Raw genomic sequence first — 19,072 nt, 5'->3', positions numbered from 1 at the left:
ATTTCTTTTTACTACACCTGATAATAGGCCACGCAAGCGTCACCTGCATGTATCACAAGCCACGGTGCGCAGATGTGTGAGGAGCCTTCTCTCTGCGATTATTCACAGGCACTTGATTAGCCGTGACAACGTACTCAAATTGTCCGCAAGCTACATGAACCACGTGGTACATATTACAAATATAGATAATTGTTTCCATTTACGAGACAAAATTATATTATTTTTCTAATTATTGCATAGCTGTATATTATTACCGATGTGCACTGAAAGAGAAGAAACCGGTGTTGCTCGTGTCTTCGTTTAGGGGGGATCGACCAACGATATAAAACGTATCGACCAGCGGGAAAAACGTATCAGATTTTCATAAAGCATTGTAAAAATAACGGGCTCGAGACAGTTTACGACTTATATTTCAGGATCCATCCATACCCAATATTGATTCAAGTATGCTCCAGTCAATAGTTATTAAATACTTGCTAAGCGTTCAGCTTCTGCCGGAAGCAATCAGTGATAATCTATATTCAGTCGCACATTTCTGTTGTTGTTTAAACGTATTGATGTATGCGTCACATGTGTGAGGGATCTGAAAACCATATGACATAGGTGACAGTGACATGTGCATGTAAATATCCAACAGCCATATATTTATTCTTTATTTTAAGAAACAAATGCTAATTGAGCATTACCTATTCAATAATTGTAATGATAATAAATGCGTAACAATTCACTATATACGAAGTGTAAGGATAATTAACATTTAATTTATAGTCGTTTAAATACGTACTCGCGTGTGTGCACGGTACAGTTGGAGTTATCGTTTAATTATTACGAGATGGTAAGAACTAAATATTGCTTGTTTGTCCTCGAGGCGGTTAAGTCGCTCGCGCTTCCTCTTTTTTTTTTTTCGACATTTTCCACTACTTTCAGCGTATTTACACGTATCTTTACCTGATCTGCCTCTACTATGCAAATGTGCTTCTCGTCTATGTGTGTATGTGTGTGTGTTTGTTTCCATGTTATGTAACGTATATGTGTGGATGTTGTGTGCTTCTCTTTCAGTTCTTCAGCATCTCCCGCTATTAGTTTCGCGATTTCGAGAAAAGTCCCTAAGCAAGTTTTTCCTTTAGCCGTTTCATTGCGTGTTTACGCGTAATAAAAAGCGCGTTCGAATGCGCGGACGAGGTGGCGGGAGGATTATGGCGATCTACAGGACGCAACGCTCGTCGTCTTCGGGGAAAAGCTTCGATCAGAAACGGTCGAGACCTGATGACCGCGCGTTTTGAACTGCTTACGTTCTTGCTGCGGAGAAGATCTTAACATTATTGCTATAGCGCGTCGCTATTATTGTGTGTTTCGACGAATCTTCGATGTGTTCGAAATCGACTTTCCGATTGGCAATGTTGTCACAGAACTATTTCGCGAGTTTTCGTCGCAATCTTCGACTATATTGTGGATGTACATCGAGCATTAAATAATATGCTCTTCTGATTCGTAGAATAAAACCATGTTATACGTGTCATCTTCATGAAAACGAAATTAAAACGAGATTAAAGCGGAATTATTAAACGAACTTATCAAGAACCAAATTCGGAATCAGATTTAAAGCGTTTCAAAACATTTTAAACTATCCAGGATAAGGACACCTCTGGGTTTTAGGTTTGCTCCTCATAGCTGCATTTTTTGGAGGTTGATCTGGCTCTTTGCAGATAGGAATCCAGGAAAAGTGAAAACGCTCTCGAATTAGAAAATCGGTCTTTTTCTATTTCCTTTCTTCTTCCATTTTCCAAGTTAATACTGAAAATTTAAGTCCAAGTCAAACACGCATCCATTCTATTTTCCGTGTAAACGTTGCAACTCGTGCAGTTACAAAGAGCGGACCCTATTACTGAGGTCCTTCAAAGTCGTTTACCTCCTATCGTTCACTTCTACCATCGCTATCGACATATGATAACGTGCTTTTCTGGTCATAGAAGTCACGTGACTTTCTCTTTCGTAGCGGTTTCGGGATTTCGTCTCGGCCGGAATAAAATTTCACGTACAAGTCGCGTCTGAGATACACTATGACGTTTAATTCCGGATATCTATGATAAAAGGATAACCCCAACGAGAAAGACGTAATACAATTCCTACCGCAAAGCTCTCTCGTAATAGTTCCGTGATAGTGGGTCCTCGGCTCTCTGTCCGTGCCGAGGCAGAACAGAAGATCATGATGCCATCAAAAAGACCGATGATTATGGTGAAAAAGGAGTTTTCCTCATCATTTTGACATCATTTTGATGTCGTGATTTTCTGTTTTGCCTGGCTGTCTCTCTGTCGTGGACGCGCGCGCGTTTTGTACAACACCAACCAAGGTCGTGGAAGACAGCAGTCGATTCTCTCGTTGAGATCCTTCGCGATTTCGGACAGTCTCGCATTTCTTCGTCGGTTGAAGAAACTTCTTTCGCGCTTTCACGGCCCGGTATGTCCTGTAGAACACCCAAATCGTTGCCGCGTCGACAGGGAGTGAGGAGGGTACCGGCAAGTTAACGTTCTTCAAGGCCCTGCGAAAGCTACTGCGTCCTAGCGTTCGTCTCGAGAGTTTCTTCTCTACTTCCTTGTGAAACTTATTTTACTGAAAATGTCTCTGTGTGCGTGCGTGTGTGTGTGTGTGTACATTTTGTTTTTATATGTGTGTGTGTGTGTGTGTGCGTGTGTCAGGACAGTCGAGGATCCTTCGAGTGCGTTTCGACGATTCTGTCTTTTTTTCTCGCGGGAGGAGGACGGACAGGCGAGTGGATATAATACTACGGTATCGCCAATCTCGGGGCAGAATGGATAGCAGGCAGAAAGGAAGGAAGAAAGGAAGGAAGGAGAGCAGGTGAAGGGAAGGAAGGTAGAAGAAGCGAGGGAACAGTTTCGTAAAAATCTTGTGTAAGCATCGCGATCTCGGTCGCGGGAGGGGGCCCTCCCTTCCGGCCGCCCGCCGCACATTACCGGAAGATGAGAGAGGGTTTCAGCTGGAACGGATTTCTTTGGGTTATACGCAGGACTCGTCGCGCGTCGGACGCGAGGGGAAGATTTTTGCGGAACCGGAGCCTCAGCTCTTGCGAAGGAAGTCGAAAGTTCGCGCGAACAATGGTGTATTCCCTAACTCTACTCTCCGCGCTCTCATCTTCTCGAAAATCGCTCACTCTCTCTCTCTCTCTCTCTCTCTCTCTCTCGCTCGCTCGCTTTCTCGCTCGCTCTCATTCTTTCGTTCGTTTCGCTTGCTCGCTCGCTCAATTCGCACGGAATCGTATCGCGATGCGTGTGGCTCTTTAGAATCTCACAGATGCTCGATAGCCATGTATATATATCAGTCTGCGATACATCTCTTTGAATCGGTGCCATTACGGAACGGCGGCTAAAGGGCGACGCGGCTACCTTCGAAAAACCGTCGTCGCCGTCTCGACGTGACGACGGCGACTGACGGCGGCTGGCTCCAAAGCTCGTCGCCCGGTAAGGACGCTTCTTCTTTGTTCATTGTACGACGGATAGGTCACGTTCTCAAAGATCGACTCTCATGCGGCAGCCTCTCGTGCGGCTTACGTAGCGTTAATTAATTAATCAGTGGAAGAGTGCAAATTTGTGCGCCGACGGCTCGGCGCGTTCTGAATCATTGGAAGATTTCGCGAGGAAGGCAGAAAGGCAGCCCGAGGATACGGTCGGTCGGCCGTTCGCGCCAACTCCACGAGTCTCGCCTTTGCTTTCGTGTACGGACTATGGACAGCATAGCTGAAAGTGTTCGTTGAAAGTTGCGCCCAGTGTTGGAGGCATTTATTCTCTCCGCAACCTCCTGCGCATGCGTCAATTACGTCACGCGTGTAGCTGCTTAACATACTCGTGCCTAAATGCAATATTGGAGGTTTTTGTGGAGCCCGAACCATATCTTTTTATTTTTTTTCTATATAGGCTGCGTTCCGATATTCATTGCCAGCACTAAATATCTGTAGTATAGTATAGTGACATAAATGATGTATTTTCAATATTAGGAATGAATATCGGAACGCAGCCATAATCTTATATTACTACATTGGTTTCGCCTCAAGAGCGCCCTATTGTATATCTAAGCACGAGTCTATCAAAACTTGTGACGTAGTTGACGCATGCGCAGGAGGTTGCGGAAGGAATAAATGCTCCCAACACTGCTCGGAAGGTCTCTTCGCTAAATCGCGGAGATCCGGACTCGCGGTTTTCGAACGCGCATCTCTCCTTGCCAACATTCTGCACCAACGGGACGCGGTTGTGATGCTCTGCTTTTACATTGATTTTATATATTACGGAAGAATGGAAGACCTCTCGTAGGTGGTAATGTGGAAAATCGGTATCCCATAAGATGCAAATGGGAGAAGTTACTTTTTCAGAGCAACCGCGTTACTCGTTGTATATCGAGAAAATTGAAATATAAATAAATAAATAAATAACTCTCGTTACTGTTACTCATTACACCAGGGATTCCCAACCTTTTTTGTATTTCGCACCTCTAAAGATTTATTAATGAACCTTCGTATCCTTTGCAAAAAAAAATTATTCGTATGTTTTATGGTAAAAATTATTCGTATGTTTTATGATAAAAATTAGTTGTTAGGGTTTTAAGGTAAGAAGTTAAAAATTGAAAAAGATATTCAATTTTTAATAATATAAAATATATAATTTTATAATTTTTAATAATATAAAATATATAATTTTATAATAATAAAAAATATATAATTTTAATAACACTTTTTTTAATTTGATGGTAAAAATGCCGGATTGTTCCAGAATTCATCTTAATAATTATTAATTACAATCACTTTTCTTCGCACCTCCAAGAATATTTTTTCGCACCCTCAAGGGGTGCGAGCACCCCCGGTTGGGAATCCCGGTTGGGAATGCATTACACGTTGAATAAGACTGGAAAAATAAATAAATTAAAGACTAATCCCCACCTTATTGTTACCGTGACCAATTTTGAAAAAATAACTTTGTTAACTTGTTAACTTTGTTATTGTAAACTAGTGAAAAAACTAGTGAAATACTTAGTGAAAAAAATTACAATACATTATCCAGTCGTTATTAGAAAAAAGTGTAAGCAACACGTTACTTCTAACTTTTCATAAAACATTGGTTCGTCCGGAAAATTCATGTGGATTTTTCATTCTCGATCTTGTTCACAACTTTATCGAGCTGAGGACACAAGTGAATTTGCCACAGTTCGTTAATTTGAAAGACGATATTACATCTATCTTTTGTTACGTACGTGAAGAAAACGGTTATTAGCAAAGTCTGCGCGATATTACAACGCACTTTTTTTCGCACACACAAAAACCACACAAACTTCCCGGAATAGTCCTCAATACTTCTTCATATTTATATTCTTAAAAAAGGTCTATTCAAGAGCGCATACTTCTACACACACGCACACACACACATATACAAACACATGTTGGAATAAATATATAATAATTCAATAAAAGCGATCTTAAAGAAATTTGTGCGCGCCTTCAGTTGCGGCTTACGAGTCAAATCGGCTCAAGGTCATGTTGAGATTATCATGCATCTCATTTCCGTATTTATCGCAAGAGAAACAGCTGAAGGAGGATCGCAAAATGACGCTTTTTGGACATAAGTGCTTTCATCATATTCTGAAAAGAACATTTCGCTATCCTCCGAATAATCCCTCTCGATAAACATAAACGAAACACATGGGCAACATGATTCCCGGACCAACTTGACGCAGTCTCCTCCAATCAGCAAAGCGCATCACATCCAAACTAGGATCGCCAGATGGCCGGGATTTCTGGGATTCTCCCGACATTTTTAATCTTGCCCCGCAAAATCAGAATTTCAACAATATCATAATCATAACATTCATGTTTTTAACTGGTACCAGAGAGAAACCTGAGAGCAGTTATTGTGATTTGTAGCGCCGAAAAATTTGGCGTGCCACCTAAGAAAATTGATGTCAACTAAGCCATTCGTATAGTAAAAAAAAAAAGATGAAAAAAAGGAAAAAAATACAATTTCTGTTTGCTGGTACTTAACCCTTTAACGCCCGACTTTCTTATAAGTGTTTTAAGAATAAAATTTGAGTTTTTTTGAACTGAGTCTATAAATAATGATAACAAAAAAAATATCAGAATTTTATATCTACGAGAAACTACCTCTCCAAGCAGAATACTTCTAGAAGCGAAAAATACGCCTGATCGGTTAAATTTTCTTTTTAATTTTAATAATTTTATATCATACCTAAACGTTAAGATCGGTTGGAAAAATTCCTCGAAACATAAAACTCATATTCAGAACGTGATCTTTATTTACCCGGAATGGAATATAATAAATGAGTATATAAAGTTTCCGCTTTTCGTTTGTTGGCTTGGTTAGTTTGGGTTTTTTTATCGTTCGTTTTTTGTTTATTGGTAAATATGACTTGGATCCTAAAAGCATATACGAAATGAGCAACCTATACAGAGAAAAATGAAGGGTAATCTATACGATATAATTCTGACAGTCAGCTTGACATTTTTGAGTTGAAACTTTACTATATTTGTGAGTGAACTTTATTATTCAGAGCGTCAAGCTTACTATTTCAGAAGAATATCTTATAGATCACCATTTAGATAGTCAATCGTCCCTTCATTTTCTGCCGCATAAAAAACCAGGTATAGGTCACCAGGTTTCACGAAAATAGATTAATTTCTTGATTTTCGTGTTCACCATATTGGATTCGCCATTTTGAATTTCTATATTCTTTTAATTTCACATTTTGCATCTGAAAAAGCTTCCAAATGTATAAAATTATAACAGATACCAATCTATTCATTTATAGTGCACTTCTAGATGTCAGTAATAATGCTAACTATGCTTACTTGGAATTTGATAAAACATGTTATCATTAAAACTGAGCTAAAAACAGACTAAACCAAATCTACATACAATCTATATACCATTTTTTAGAAGAAGAATTCACCTTTACAATGGTGCAAAGAAAACGAAAATACCTCCTTTTTGACTAAGTTATGGATTCTTAAATTTCTGGTAACTATAGTTATCAGTAGGCGTTAAAGGGTTAATTCACGCCTTTGTTGTGAATACACAGCAGCATCTCTTAGCCGTCTTACCCCTCTATGTCTCAAATTTAACTAAAATTCTCTAACAACCTATTTTTCAACCATCGCCAAAAGAATGTCCCGGAAATAGTCATTTTGCATTTGGCAACCCTACATCCAATACACCCCATTGGTGAAGTGTCGAGCGACATCGCCAAGTATCGTATCTGATCTTCCGCGCGGAACATTTTGACTAGATTCCCCATTGTAACACTGCAAACCCGAGTATGTTATTTTGACACGTATAAGCTGAAGCTTTCTTTACGCGTTTTTTTGTCGTCTGAAATCACGTCATTTGATGCATTTCGATATCACTTAACGCGTTTAAACACGTTAAACGACGTGATTTAAGACGACAAGAAACGCGTGAAGAAAGCTTCAGTTTATACATGTCAAAGTAACACACTCGGGTTTGCAGTGAACCCACCTTTTCGATACCCACGTCAGCGACCGTTGCCGTTCACGTCAGGCTCGAATTCCCGTCGGTTTTGAATTTTCTCTGGCTCGAGGTGTCCGTGAATTTCCAGCGACTTGAAACCAAGTGGATTTACCATCCACTCGTTCGCGATTGAGACTCGGCCGCTGTTTCAAGCGCCAGAAACTTCGCTGCGAATCTACACGAGTGAACGCGGCCAACGAAGCGATATCCGCGAGTGTCGACCATGCGTCCAAGTCGGTAATGCGTTAACGTTCTTACGCTGCGCGTACTAATAAATTACCTAACGAAGTTTCGAGCTTGTGCAACCTCGGCGCCGCACGAGAGTCATTTGAAAGCGTAGCCTATCGTTCGCCGACTCACGGCGACGTGCACGTATGTATGTGCGTACGCACACGTACGAATACGTGTACACATATATACGCGTACACGCAGATGCATGTTGCTATGTGTGTATGTGTTTATATATACACATAGGTATATATTTACACATATATACCTATATATATAAATATATAAAGGTATTCATAAATTAGAGCTCCTTATACATATATATATATATATATATATATACACATATATACATACATACATATATATGTGTATATATGTATATATATATATATATATATATATTACCTTTTTTAAATTATCGAATAATTAATAGTAATATTAGTATGTACAGGTACAGGTCTCGTATAGTTGCAGTCGTGTCGTCACTGGTTGTTCGGATCTTTCTTGCTCTCGCTGTTGTTACTGTCGCTGTTGCTGCCGCCGCTGCTGTTGCCGCTGCTGCTGCTGTTTTATGCATTGCACTCGAACACTATGGCGGGTGCCGACAAAGTCCGCCACATAACACACGCCGACCTAAGCCTTGGCACGTCGAGGATCGCATCGTGACCTCATGAACCTCGCGACGGACACCATCTCGCGGGCGATCTTCATCTCGGGACAAAATGGACGTTCATTTCTTGCGTCGCGAGGCGCAACGTCCTCTCGCGGCAAGCTAGCCCTCAACGCACGTCACGATGATTCGGAAGTAAAGAACTTAAGATCTCATCAGCCTCTTCGTGTTTAGAAAGTCGATAAAAAGAAGTCCCAACGGAAAAACTGAGACGACTAAACGCGCATCGAGAAACGGCGATATGTTTTTTTTCGCTCGGGTGTGCCGCCGAGGATAAGATCGCGCGAAAAGGATTCGAATGACAGGTGAAATCGCCATCGGACTCGGTCGGTAATCCCACGAATCTGTCGCAATCGACTTCTTGTACACCCGTCATCGATGCGTCTTCGACGTGCATTTCTATGGGCGTCGTGGAAGAGTAATCGAGAAACCCAAGCGACTTTAGTGCCGATCGCTCGCGCAAATGTCCTACTCACCCGCTCACCCCACCTCCCATCCACCCCTCTCTCTCTCTCTCTCTCTCTCTCTCTCTCTCTCTCTCTCTCTCTCTCTCTCGCTGTCGCTCTCGCTCGCTCGTTCTCTAAAACGACAGCACCCCGGAACACTCAGTCGAACGATTAAGCCTGATTACTCTCTCGGGGGAGGAAAGCCTCCCTTCTCTTCGTTGATATAACGCTACGATAGAAAAAATATAGAAACAAGTATTTACAAGGAAGGAACTTTATGCGCCTCTACAAGATAGAACCTCGTCGAGTCGCCGCGGCAAAATTCATTCGTCTCTTCTTTCGCATGTTTTCTCGTCTTTTTTGTTCTCTTTCTCTCTCTCTCTCTCTCTCTCTCTCTCTCTCTCTCTTCTCTTGATGTCGCGTTCTTTCTCTAGGTACCCCCTCGGTAAAGCAACAAAGTTCAAAGTGCCGGCTAAAAACTGAGATCGCTTCGGGCCGAACTGTGTACGTATTTCTGTTGCGCGACCGGCGACGATTCATCGTTTCTCTACCATGTCTATCTTATCCGCGGTACTTCGCGTCTATCCTCCTCTCGCTCCTCGCGCGTCGTCTCGTCACTTCCGCGTGATCCGTCGCGACAAATCGTCCTCCCATCGCCGGGCCCGTCATCGAGGAGACTCCGGCTCCGGTGGAACGAACGGAAATAATGGTGAACGATTATGATCGCTCGGGAAACAACCTGGCAAAAGTCTTTCGTCCTCGAAGACGCGAAGAGTCCGCGTCGGGATCATTTCCGTTCGTCCTTCATGAGTGCGCCGATGTTCATTGGAGTCGACTGGGGAGGACAACTCGTTCACGGAGGAACTCCTCTTACTCGACACCTGTCTTCGCGAAAACTCCATTCTTTCCTGCCATTCCAGAGGGGCGGGGGGGACGGGAGAAGGGAGGAGGGAGCAAGTTCCCTCTTTTCTATGTTACCTTATCTCGTCAGTCGCGAGCAACTCGTTTATATTTCCACGGCCGCGTCTCTCGCGCCAAAGCGAAGGGGCTCATACCCCGTGTGCGGCTTATGTACACTCGATAATGTGCGGCTGGGACGTCTCTATGACGCTCGGTCGACCTACGGAGTTCTCCAGATTGTGGAGAGACGTGGAGTGCGGACCGTGCGCCGACCCGTGCCTATCGTAATTGTCGATGTGCTCCAGCTCGCATTCCTTCGGCATATTTCCTGAAACGGACAATGCGTTGCATTTTAATTTTGTCTTGTCTTTGTTCATGATAGTGTTTACATGTGGCGGTCGCTCGTGTCGCTGACGGATCGATCGATCGAGCGACCTTCACGAAGCCTAGGAATTCACGCAGGACGAAGTTCGAAGCGGTTCGTCGATTAACGCAAGTTTGTCCCGCCGCAATTACCGTGACTTGATGATGCGTAAGAAACAACGTTACTCCTCGATTATGATCTGTTGGGAGTTGAATGATACGAGGAAGGTTCGATCGCGAGAGTGTTCGATCGCAGCTGCTCGGCGCGGAGTGTTCAAAGATCCGAATGTTAAGGCAGTTGTGTTATAAAATTATTTTCTTAGAAAAACGAATTGAAACGATTGAAACTCGCTCTATACATGCCGATTGAAATATTAGCCAATTGCTCATGCAATTATTAGAAATGATTGACTATTTGGAAGCTGGTGTGTTTGCAATTAAAGTTGATAGCAAGTCTCATGAAATTGGAGTACTTTAAATAATAGTTTTAACTTTCTGTATTATGTTCATAATTTTAATAAAAATTTAATATAATATATTAAAGATTAATATACATAATTTTGTACGCAGAAACGTCAGAATTATATTGACCGCTTCGTTTCGAGAATACTTTGATATAAAGTTCGTGATTTGTAATAATATTCGAGATATATAGGGTGTTCGAGATCTTTTGGAGACGAAAAATTGTGAAGATTAGATAAAGATCAGATAAAATTGAGAAGAAAAGTCATGTACCATTTTGCAAAAATCACAATAGTTATTAATGTTTGAAAATGACCACATCTAAGAAACTCTTTTAATTGATAACTTAAAAATTTGTGTATTTATTGGGTTGTTCGGAAAGTAATTTCGGTTTTGGCATGAAAATGAAAGACGATATTTTTAATAGAAAGAAAATTTTTATTCTATTAAGTGTTGACCATTATTCTAACATCTTTTGTCATCTTTGAAGTAATAACATGATTCTACGCTCGTAGAATTTCTGGTCCTTATTAGCAAAAAACTGATTTAAATGGTTTTTGACATCTTCATTTGAATCGAAATTTTTATCATCCAAAAAATTTTGCAGTGACCGAAACAAGTGATAATTGGATGGTAGCAGATCAAGTGTATAAGATAGATACGGTAGCAAATCCCATCCAAGCGCTAACAGCTTCTGGCGAGTTATTAAACTTATGTGAAGTCTGGCGTTGTCATAATGAAACATAACACCCTTTCTGTTTGTCAATTCTGGTCTCTTCTGCTTAATGGAATCATTCAATCTGTCCAATTGATGACAATACACATTCGAATTAATCGTTTGGTTGTTTGGTAGCAACTAAAAAAAAAACCATTCCTTTCCAATCCCACCAAACAGAGAGCATTATCTTTTTTTGATGGATATTAACTTTCGATGTGCTTTAAACTGGTTCATCACGTCTGCTCCATAATCTTTTGCGTTTAATATTGTCGTACACAATCCATTTTTCATCTTTAGTTATGAGTCCCTTCAGAAATGGATTGTTTTCCTCATGTTTCAACAGCAAATCGTAGATATAATAATGCAACGAATCAAATCTCTTTCTTTGAGAACGTGTAGAACTCAAATATCGAACTTTGAAACGAAACCAAGTTGTTTCAAATGCTCATGCATGGTCAAATTCGATAAATTCAATCTCTCAGCAATTTCTCGTGTTGTTAAATGACGATTTGCATTTACCAATGCCTTTATTTGGTCTTCATCAGCCTCAACTGGCCTTCCAAAACGTGGTATATTTTTGAGGTCGAAATTCCCAGAACGAAATTTCGAAAATCAATTCTGATACTGGAGTTCAGTCAACACGTCCTCTCCACACACGACACACAATTTTTTTCTTGCTTATGCTGCATTTTTGCCTTTACGGTAATAAAAAAAGCAAATGTGACGGAAATACTTATGTTTGTTTTCTATTTTCGACGCCAAACAAAAACAACTTGATAGATTCCAATCCAACTTTTGTTTCAAATAAAGCTTGAAGTGTGCGTTATAAAAATGTAAAATGATTTTCTAGATTAGAATGAACTATTTAAAAAGGCAATTGACACTATTTATTTGAAAAAACCGAAATTACTTTCCGAACAATCCAATATTTGCAAAAGAGTAAAGGACTTTATTGTTCAAAATGATTTAATCTACAATTATATGACGGCTATTGTTGCGACAGATTCAAGATTCAGGGTTCAAAGTTCAATATACTCATATCTATCGCTAAATACAATAGCCGTCATGTACTTGTAGATTAGATCATTCTGAACAAAAAAGTCCTTTATCATTTTGTAAATAAGTACGTAAATTTTTAAGCTATCGATTAAAACAGTCTCTAGGTATGGTAATTTTCAATTATTAATAGCTTAATAACTATTGCAATTTTTGTAAAGTAATACATAACTTTTCTTCTCAGTTTGATCTGATTAATCTCTACAATTTTTCGTCTCTAAAAAATTCCGAATGCCCGGTATATACGTATATGCAGGGTGTCCCATTAACTTTTGTTAATTTGATGATTTTGAAATTTCCAAAAGTCAGTGAGTTAACAAAAGTCAGAGCGCTATTATAATAATATATTCTTGAGATTAAATAGAACAGAAAAGTCTAGTACAACTTTTTCTCCCGACAAATAGTTAGCGAGATATCGTGAGTTAAATATTGAAAAAGTTATCAAGTTTTCATTAAATATCTCAAAAAATATTAGGCAAATATAAAAATATTTCAAACAAAAGTTGTTTAAATTAATTAGTAGAAAAAGATGGTGTAATAAAGAATTGGGATTTCTATTTAAGAAAAGTAATGATCAGTAAATATCTCGAAAGTGGTGTCATTTGTAAACAAAATAATATAGTTGTTTTATGTCCCCCTTGAAATCATACAACTTTTGTCCAAGACATTTTTACTGAAAATACTTTGTTGAAGAATTATCGAGGTGTGTTTTTAAAAATGGGACACCCTGTATACCCACATATATTTTAATATTTATATGCGTTTTTCTATATTTACCCGCAATAAAACGGGCCACTAAATTTTAGCACAGTTTTCTAACATCTTTCAATAGCGATAACTCAGCCAAAAATCATCGTATTAAGATGAAACAAAACTCAAATTACAGCTTGGATATTTCTTGTCAACAACTAAAAATCATCCGCCGTTGATCCTGGGTAACGTTAAAAGCAGGATACACATACACATTTGCGTATGTACACGCACGCACTCACACGAGATTTAAATCCGATCATCTACCACCACACGGAACATCTTGATCGAGTTATATGTTAATTTCCTTTTTGAAAAAGTTCTCCATGATAATTTTTATTTTGAATTACAGACTTTACAAGAAAAGGTTGTACATTTTGTAACATTTTCTTCAAAGCGGCATAACTTTATCAAAAAAGGTCGTAGAAAAATAATTAAAATATGGATTTGTTAGGAAATAAATGAACTTTAAACCTCATTTTTGTACAGAGAACCGATTCCTCTGAGCGTAACAGTTAAAAACACATTTTTTTCCATTAATCGAAGTCCATCTTCAACATCCGCCATTTTGTAAAATATTTATTATAATTCATTTAAGTTTTTGGTTGTTATGGAAATGTTCAAGCTTTAATTTGAGCCTTGTTTCATATTAATATGATGATTTTTGAGTTATTGCTATTGAAAGATGTCATAAAATTATGCTAAAGTTTAGTGGCCCGTTTTTTTGCGGGCAAGTATATTATCTGTACATATATGTAAAATCACTTAATACACAAACAAAACATTAATAAGAGAAATAAAAAAATATATTTTCATTTTGTAATATTGCGTATATATATATATATATATATATATCCTAATCCCTCTTTAATTTAATACTTATTGCTTATATAACATGATAAATTTATAGAATAACTTTTTCCAATAAATACTAAATATAAGAAAAGGCTCATTGATGCCATTATTGAAAATCCGTTACTAGCGACACAGCTATCTTAAAATATTTGAAAGAGTCGTTTCCCACCTGGAACTCTTACAGGTGGCGAAAGTTTCAAACAGTTTGCCAAGATACCGATAAAAGTCACGCGAACGGCAATATAAGCTTGCAGTTTAAACCAAACCAAACGTTTATAACATCTTGATAATCGATTATTAATTTTGTACTAAATTATTTTACTTTCGATGATATTTATAAACGATGCATGCGCAGTGACAAACATTAGTGATAAACTGATAGATCAAGATACTGCATCGAGGTATACAGTTTACCGGTTTAATTGCCAAACGGGAGATTGCTAGTAATCCCCAATGGAATTAATATATCACGCATAATGTAGTAATGATTAATATTGTTAGTATACACTGGATAATTTTTGTATCTGAATATGAACACCTATACCTGAATTCGTGGACATTCTCCTCCTCTCCTCTCTCTCTTCTCCTCCTCTCCTCTCTCTCTCTCTCTCTCTCTCTCTACTCAGATATTTGGATAATACCCGGGCATTCAAATAATTTTGGATAAGTCGTTGGTAATAACTTGGTAATCGAATACTTAAAATCGTTGATACACGTTTAAACATTTGTTCGTTACTCAAATATTTATTTGCTATATTACACGAAAAAAAGATCTTAGTTGGATTAACGTGAGATGTTTGGCTAAGCATGTTTTTACGGAGCGAGAATAGGATTTCTGAGCCTCATTATTGCAGATTTTGGTACATAACCAATATATGTTTAGATGTAGTAATTGTTAGAATGTAATCAGAATATAGGGTGTTTCAGAAACAGATAGACAGAAATAGGTAGCCAAACTTTAAGAACTTATTCTACTCATTGTAAAGAAGAAAAAAGATCATATAAATATGGGTCTGGGAACACTCCTTTCCAAGTTATAAACACTTTGTATTTACAATAGACATGTTTCGCATTGACGTGTCATGCGTTGTCTTTTATTCATCTTCTACATATTAGAAGTAAATAGGTTAACAGATAGGGTTGTTCGGAATTGGAATCAGTCCTTATTTAAGCGTTTAAGAGTTAAGGTAGTGTCAAAATGACAGCTTATTCTATATTCTCATCAAAATCTGTTGTGAATAAAAAGTGTTTATAATTTGGAAAAGAAACATTTCTGGATCCATGTTTATACAGGGTGCCCCATTTTAATCCGGCCGGCTGAATAAAATTCGAGGATGATATTTTCCAGAAAAAAATGTCAGACAAATGTTGCTCAGTTCTAAGGGGGACATTCGATGCCATCAACAATTTTGACCTCGGGTGAAGGGTTCAAGGTCATTCAAGGTCAACTTTTTTTTCTTAAATGGGAACCCCTATTTTTCACATCGGCAATCGATTCTATGTAAAAAAAAATGAAACTTTTGTCTGAAGCATTTTTTTTTATAACGCAAACTAATTTCACTTATTTAGCCTCCAAAATTGAAATTTTCAAACTTTCTGAATTTTTTACTCGAGAATGGTGGGGTTTGGGGGGAAATTGCAGAAGACAAAAAGTTCTTGGAATGCTGCAAGGAATTCACTCGAATTTTCGCATAGTTGATCGTGCACTTTTTTCGAGGTACCTCCTGACAGGTAGAACATTGGCGGAAAAAAGTGCACGATCAACTATACGAAAATTCGAGTGAATTTCTTGCAGCATTCCAAGAACTTTTTGTCTTCTACAATTTCTCCCCAAATCTCACCATTCTCGAGTAAAAAATTCAGAAAGTTTGAAAATTTCAATTTTGGAGGCTGAATAAGTGAAATTAGTTTGCGTTATAAAAAAAAATGCTTCAGACAAAAGTTTCCTTTTTTTTTACGTAGAATTGATTGCCGATGTGAAAAATAGGAGTTCCCATTTAAGAAAAAAAAGTTGACCTTGAATGACCTTGAACCCTTCACCCGAGGTCAAAATTGTTGATGGCATCGAATGTCCCCCTTAGAACTGAGCAACATTTGTCTGACATTTTTTTCTGGAAAATATCATCCTCGAATTTTATTCAGCCGGCCGGATTAAAATGGGGCACCCTGTATAACTTTATTTTATTCCTACAATGAGTAGAATATGCTCTTAAAGAGTTTGGCTATTTCTGAAACACTGTGTACGTAGTATTTTTATCCGAGTGTCTAATATCTCTGCACTGGTTATGTCACATATGTACAATAAAAAACTCATTCATCAGCCAAAGAAGTGATGTAGAAAAAGGACTTCAAGATGCAATAATTTCGAATTTGAATCCTATCAGCAGATAAATGTTTTTCCTAAGCGCCATATAAATTGATTAAATGCCACATAAATTAATCAACAGCACATGAGTGCAATTTATTACTATATTACTTTTACCAGAAGAAACATAATCGAATTTGTCCAATATTATGGATCGTTTACATTTCATCGAACAGCCTGATTAATGTAGCCACATTCTAAATTAATCCAACGAATTTGTTTTCTCAATGTAGTGTCGGGATATCGGGATATTAAATATTCATATGTACATCAAATTCAAATATTCTGTTTAAATACTCAGCAAATTGTGTATTTAATATATAATAATATTAATGATGAAAAATAAAATTGACGCGCACATGCGCGAATGTTTTAAATAATAAGTATTAAAAAATCAAATAAACAAATTTTCAAAACTTGATATATATTATAAATGCATTGCAAATGCAGGGGGAATATTTTTAATTTTGTAAGTAAAAACGAGTCTCTCTCATACATTTGTGTGTCATTTACTATCGCTAGATAAATTCAAAGTAACCGAATAATATCTGGAAGACTCAAGTACTTGGGTAATATTTGAGAGATACATGGATATTCGGATGATCAATCTCTGTATACCCGGAAATTGACGTCACTGATATAGAACATGATGGATAGTCAACGTGTTAATCGCGCTATTCATATGTATTATCAAAATGAAGGTAATTTCTCTGTTCTTATTGCATGATTTGAAGACAGTTTAATATTAAAATTACTACCGCGTGTTAAAAGTATTAAAAAAATATTAAAAAGTATAAAAAAGTATATAAACGATCGATGTAAACAAGTCAATTGATATTCGACAATGAATGAACTAAAATGTGCGCGATAAAGAAAGGAAGGAAGTTTAATTCATCCGATTCTCATTGGCTCTTTCTTATCATATAACTTTATCTTTATCTTATCATATAACTTTAGCAGAATGGTGCGAAAGTCTGTCGTTGTATTCGTTAAAAGTAAAACCGAAAAGACAGAATTGCAGAGTCTCGGGCTAATTTTTATTAATCAGAATAGCTATATGATCATCTTTCATATAGACGCGCAACATTGTCGTTCATTTCGTCAAATGGAAATCGGTCACTTTATTTAAAACAAATTCAATATCATATCGACCCTTTGCGTCAAGGAAGCAATGAACCTCTTGTACTTCTATGGAAGTACAGTCGTGGAATCTTTGTTTATTTTTATTACTTTGCTATCAAGACTGCTGTCATAACAATAATAACAATAACAATAATAATAAAAGAAAAAAGAATCTCTCATAGATTTAAAAAGTTGGGAAAAAGACAGAAATAAATAAAAACCGCAACCGTTATGTTGGGAGATTATGATGACTTTTGCACCACATTGTCGATAAGATACTTCAAAACATTAAAAAAATTGTGGTTTTTGGTAAACAACGCGTATCTATGGCTGTGCATATATTTGAAATATTTCCGTTATAAATAGGTAATATTTGAAATATTTCCGTTATAAGTAGAATGTTTAGCGTAATGACTTTTATGACACTTCCGATAGTTTAAAGAAAAGGTTGTAAGGCTGAACATTCATCTGTTTCATGCAGGCTATAACTTACAATAAAAAAATTGAAAATTTTTCATAAAACAAGCGACACATTATTTTGAATTTTTTAAAAGTATAATTTCTTTTCATAATATTGTAGGAATCTTTAAGACGAATTCAAAACATTATCACTTAAATATCACTTAAATAACTTTTATTGGTGTTCAATATGAAATTTGCAGCATTATTTTAAATAGAGATAGTTATAAGCTCTGGCTAGAAATGTAAACATAAATACTGAAAATTGTCTGGGAACTATATTTTCACATTGTAAACATATATTTATCATCATAAATGAGAGGATTTTAACACGAATTCAGCGCACTACTAGAAATTTCACTTTTAGTTACAATAATAAAGAAAGACTGTAATTCACGTAAGCAACGACTTTCGGATAACTTTCAATATTTATGTTTATATTTCTAATCAGGTTATAAGTACTGTTGTTTTTAAAATAATGCTGCAAATTTGATTGGATGCATTTGAAAAATCGTGCGGATCATTATGCCGACATCCTGTATAACGATTTAAACTCTGTTAATTCTTTCCTATCGTGCATTTCTGAACTCGAAATACCATTGACTTGTGTTTTTGATAAGCATTTTGACCACAAAAAATATTTGTATTTGACAACTGTATACGTTCCGTCAAGTATTTTTATCGGCTGATATCTGTATTATTTTTCTTAATTTTCTTCTTTCATTAATCTTCATTCATATTCATTAATATTGTACACAGGACCGGTTTAATCCGTTCGGTGGCCCCTGGGCCGCCACACATAGAGGGGCCCTTACATATTGGAGCAAAAGAAAGAAGTCTCAACCGCAAAACATACAACATATTTTTCAAGAGAAACAATATGAATACATTTTTTATTGCACTGTCACCACATAACAATTATATGTATTTACGTCTCATTTTCTTTGATACAAACTCATTAACGATGTCATCGAAGTTTATATTCTCTAATAATGCATTCTCTGTGTATACAACGCTGTATTCGTTCAGTTTTTTCTGGCTTAGAGTACTACGGTGATCGTTTTTAATCACAGACAGTCGAGAAAAAGATCGTTCTCCACTTCAATTACTTGGTAATATTGTTAAAAATA

The 19,072-nt window shown here is 37.4% G+C and overlaps 1 protein-coding gene across 2 annotated transcripts in view; it reads right to left on the bottom strand.

The window, feature by feature from the left end:
• Positions 1–8,204: 8,204 nt before the first annotated feature.
• Blimp-1 (PR domain zinc finger protein 1) overlaps positions 8,205–19,072 on the bottom strand; it is an 86,206-nt gene continuing 75,338 nt past the window's right edge. For both annotated transcript variants that reach the window (XM_019843777.2, XM_019843775.2), the window contains exon 8: positions 8,205–10,120. In XM_019843777.2, the coding sequence (XP_019699336.1) occupies positions 9,960–10,120 (161 nt within the window). In that variant the 3' untranslated portion in view covers positions 8,205–9,959. The remainder of the gene's footprint in view (positions 10,121–19,072) is intronic.

Source organism: Harpegnathos saltator, unplaced genomic scaffold (genome assembly GCF_003227715.2).
Source record: "Harpegnathos saltator strain DR-91 unplaced genomic scaffold, Hsal_v8.6 scaffold176, whole genome shotgun sequence".
NCBI lineage: Eukaryota > Metazoa > Arthropoda > Insecta > Hymenoptera > Formicidae > Harpegnathos > Harpegnathos saltator.
This window is presented reverse-complemented; position numbering and strand designations above follow the sequence as displayed.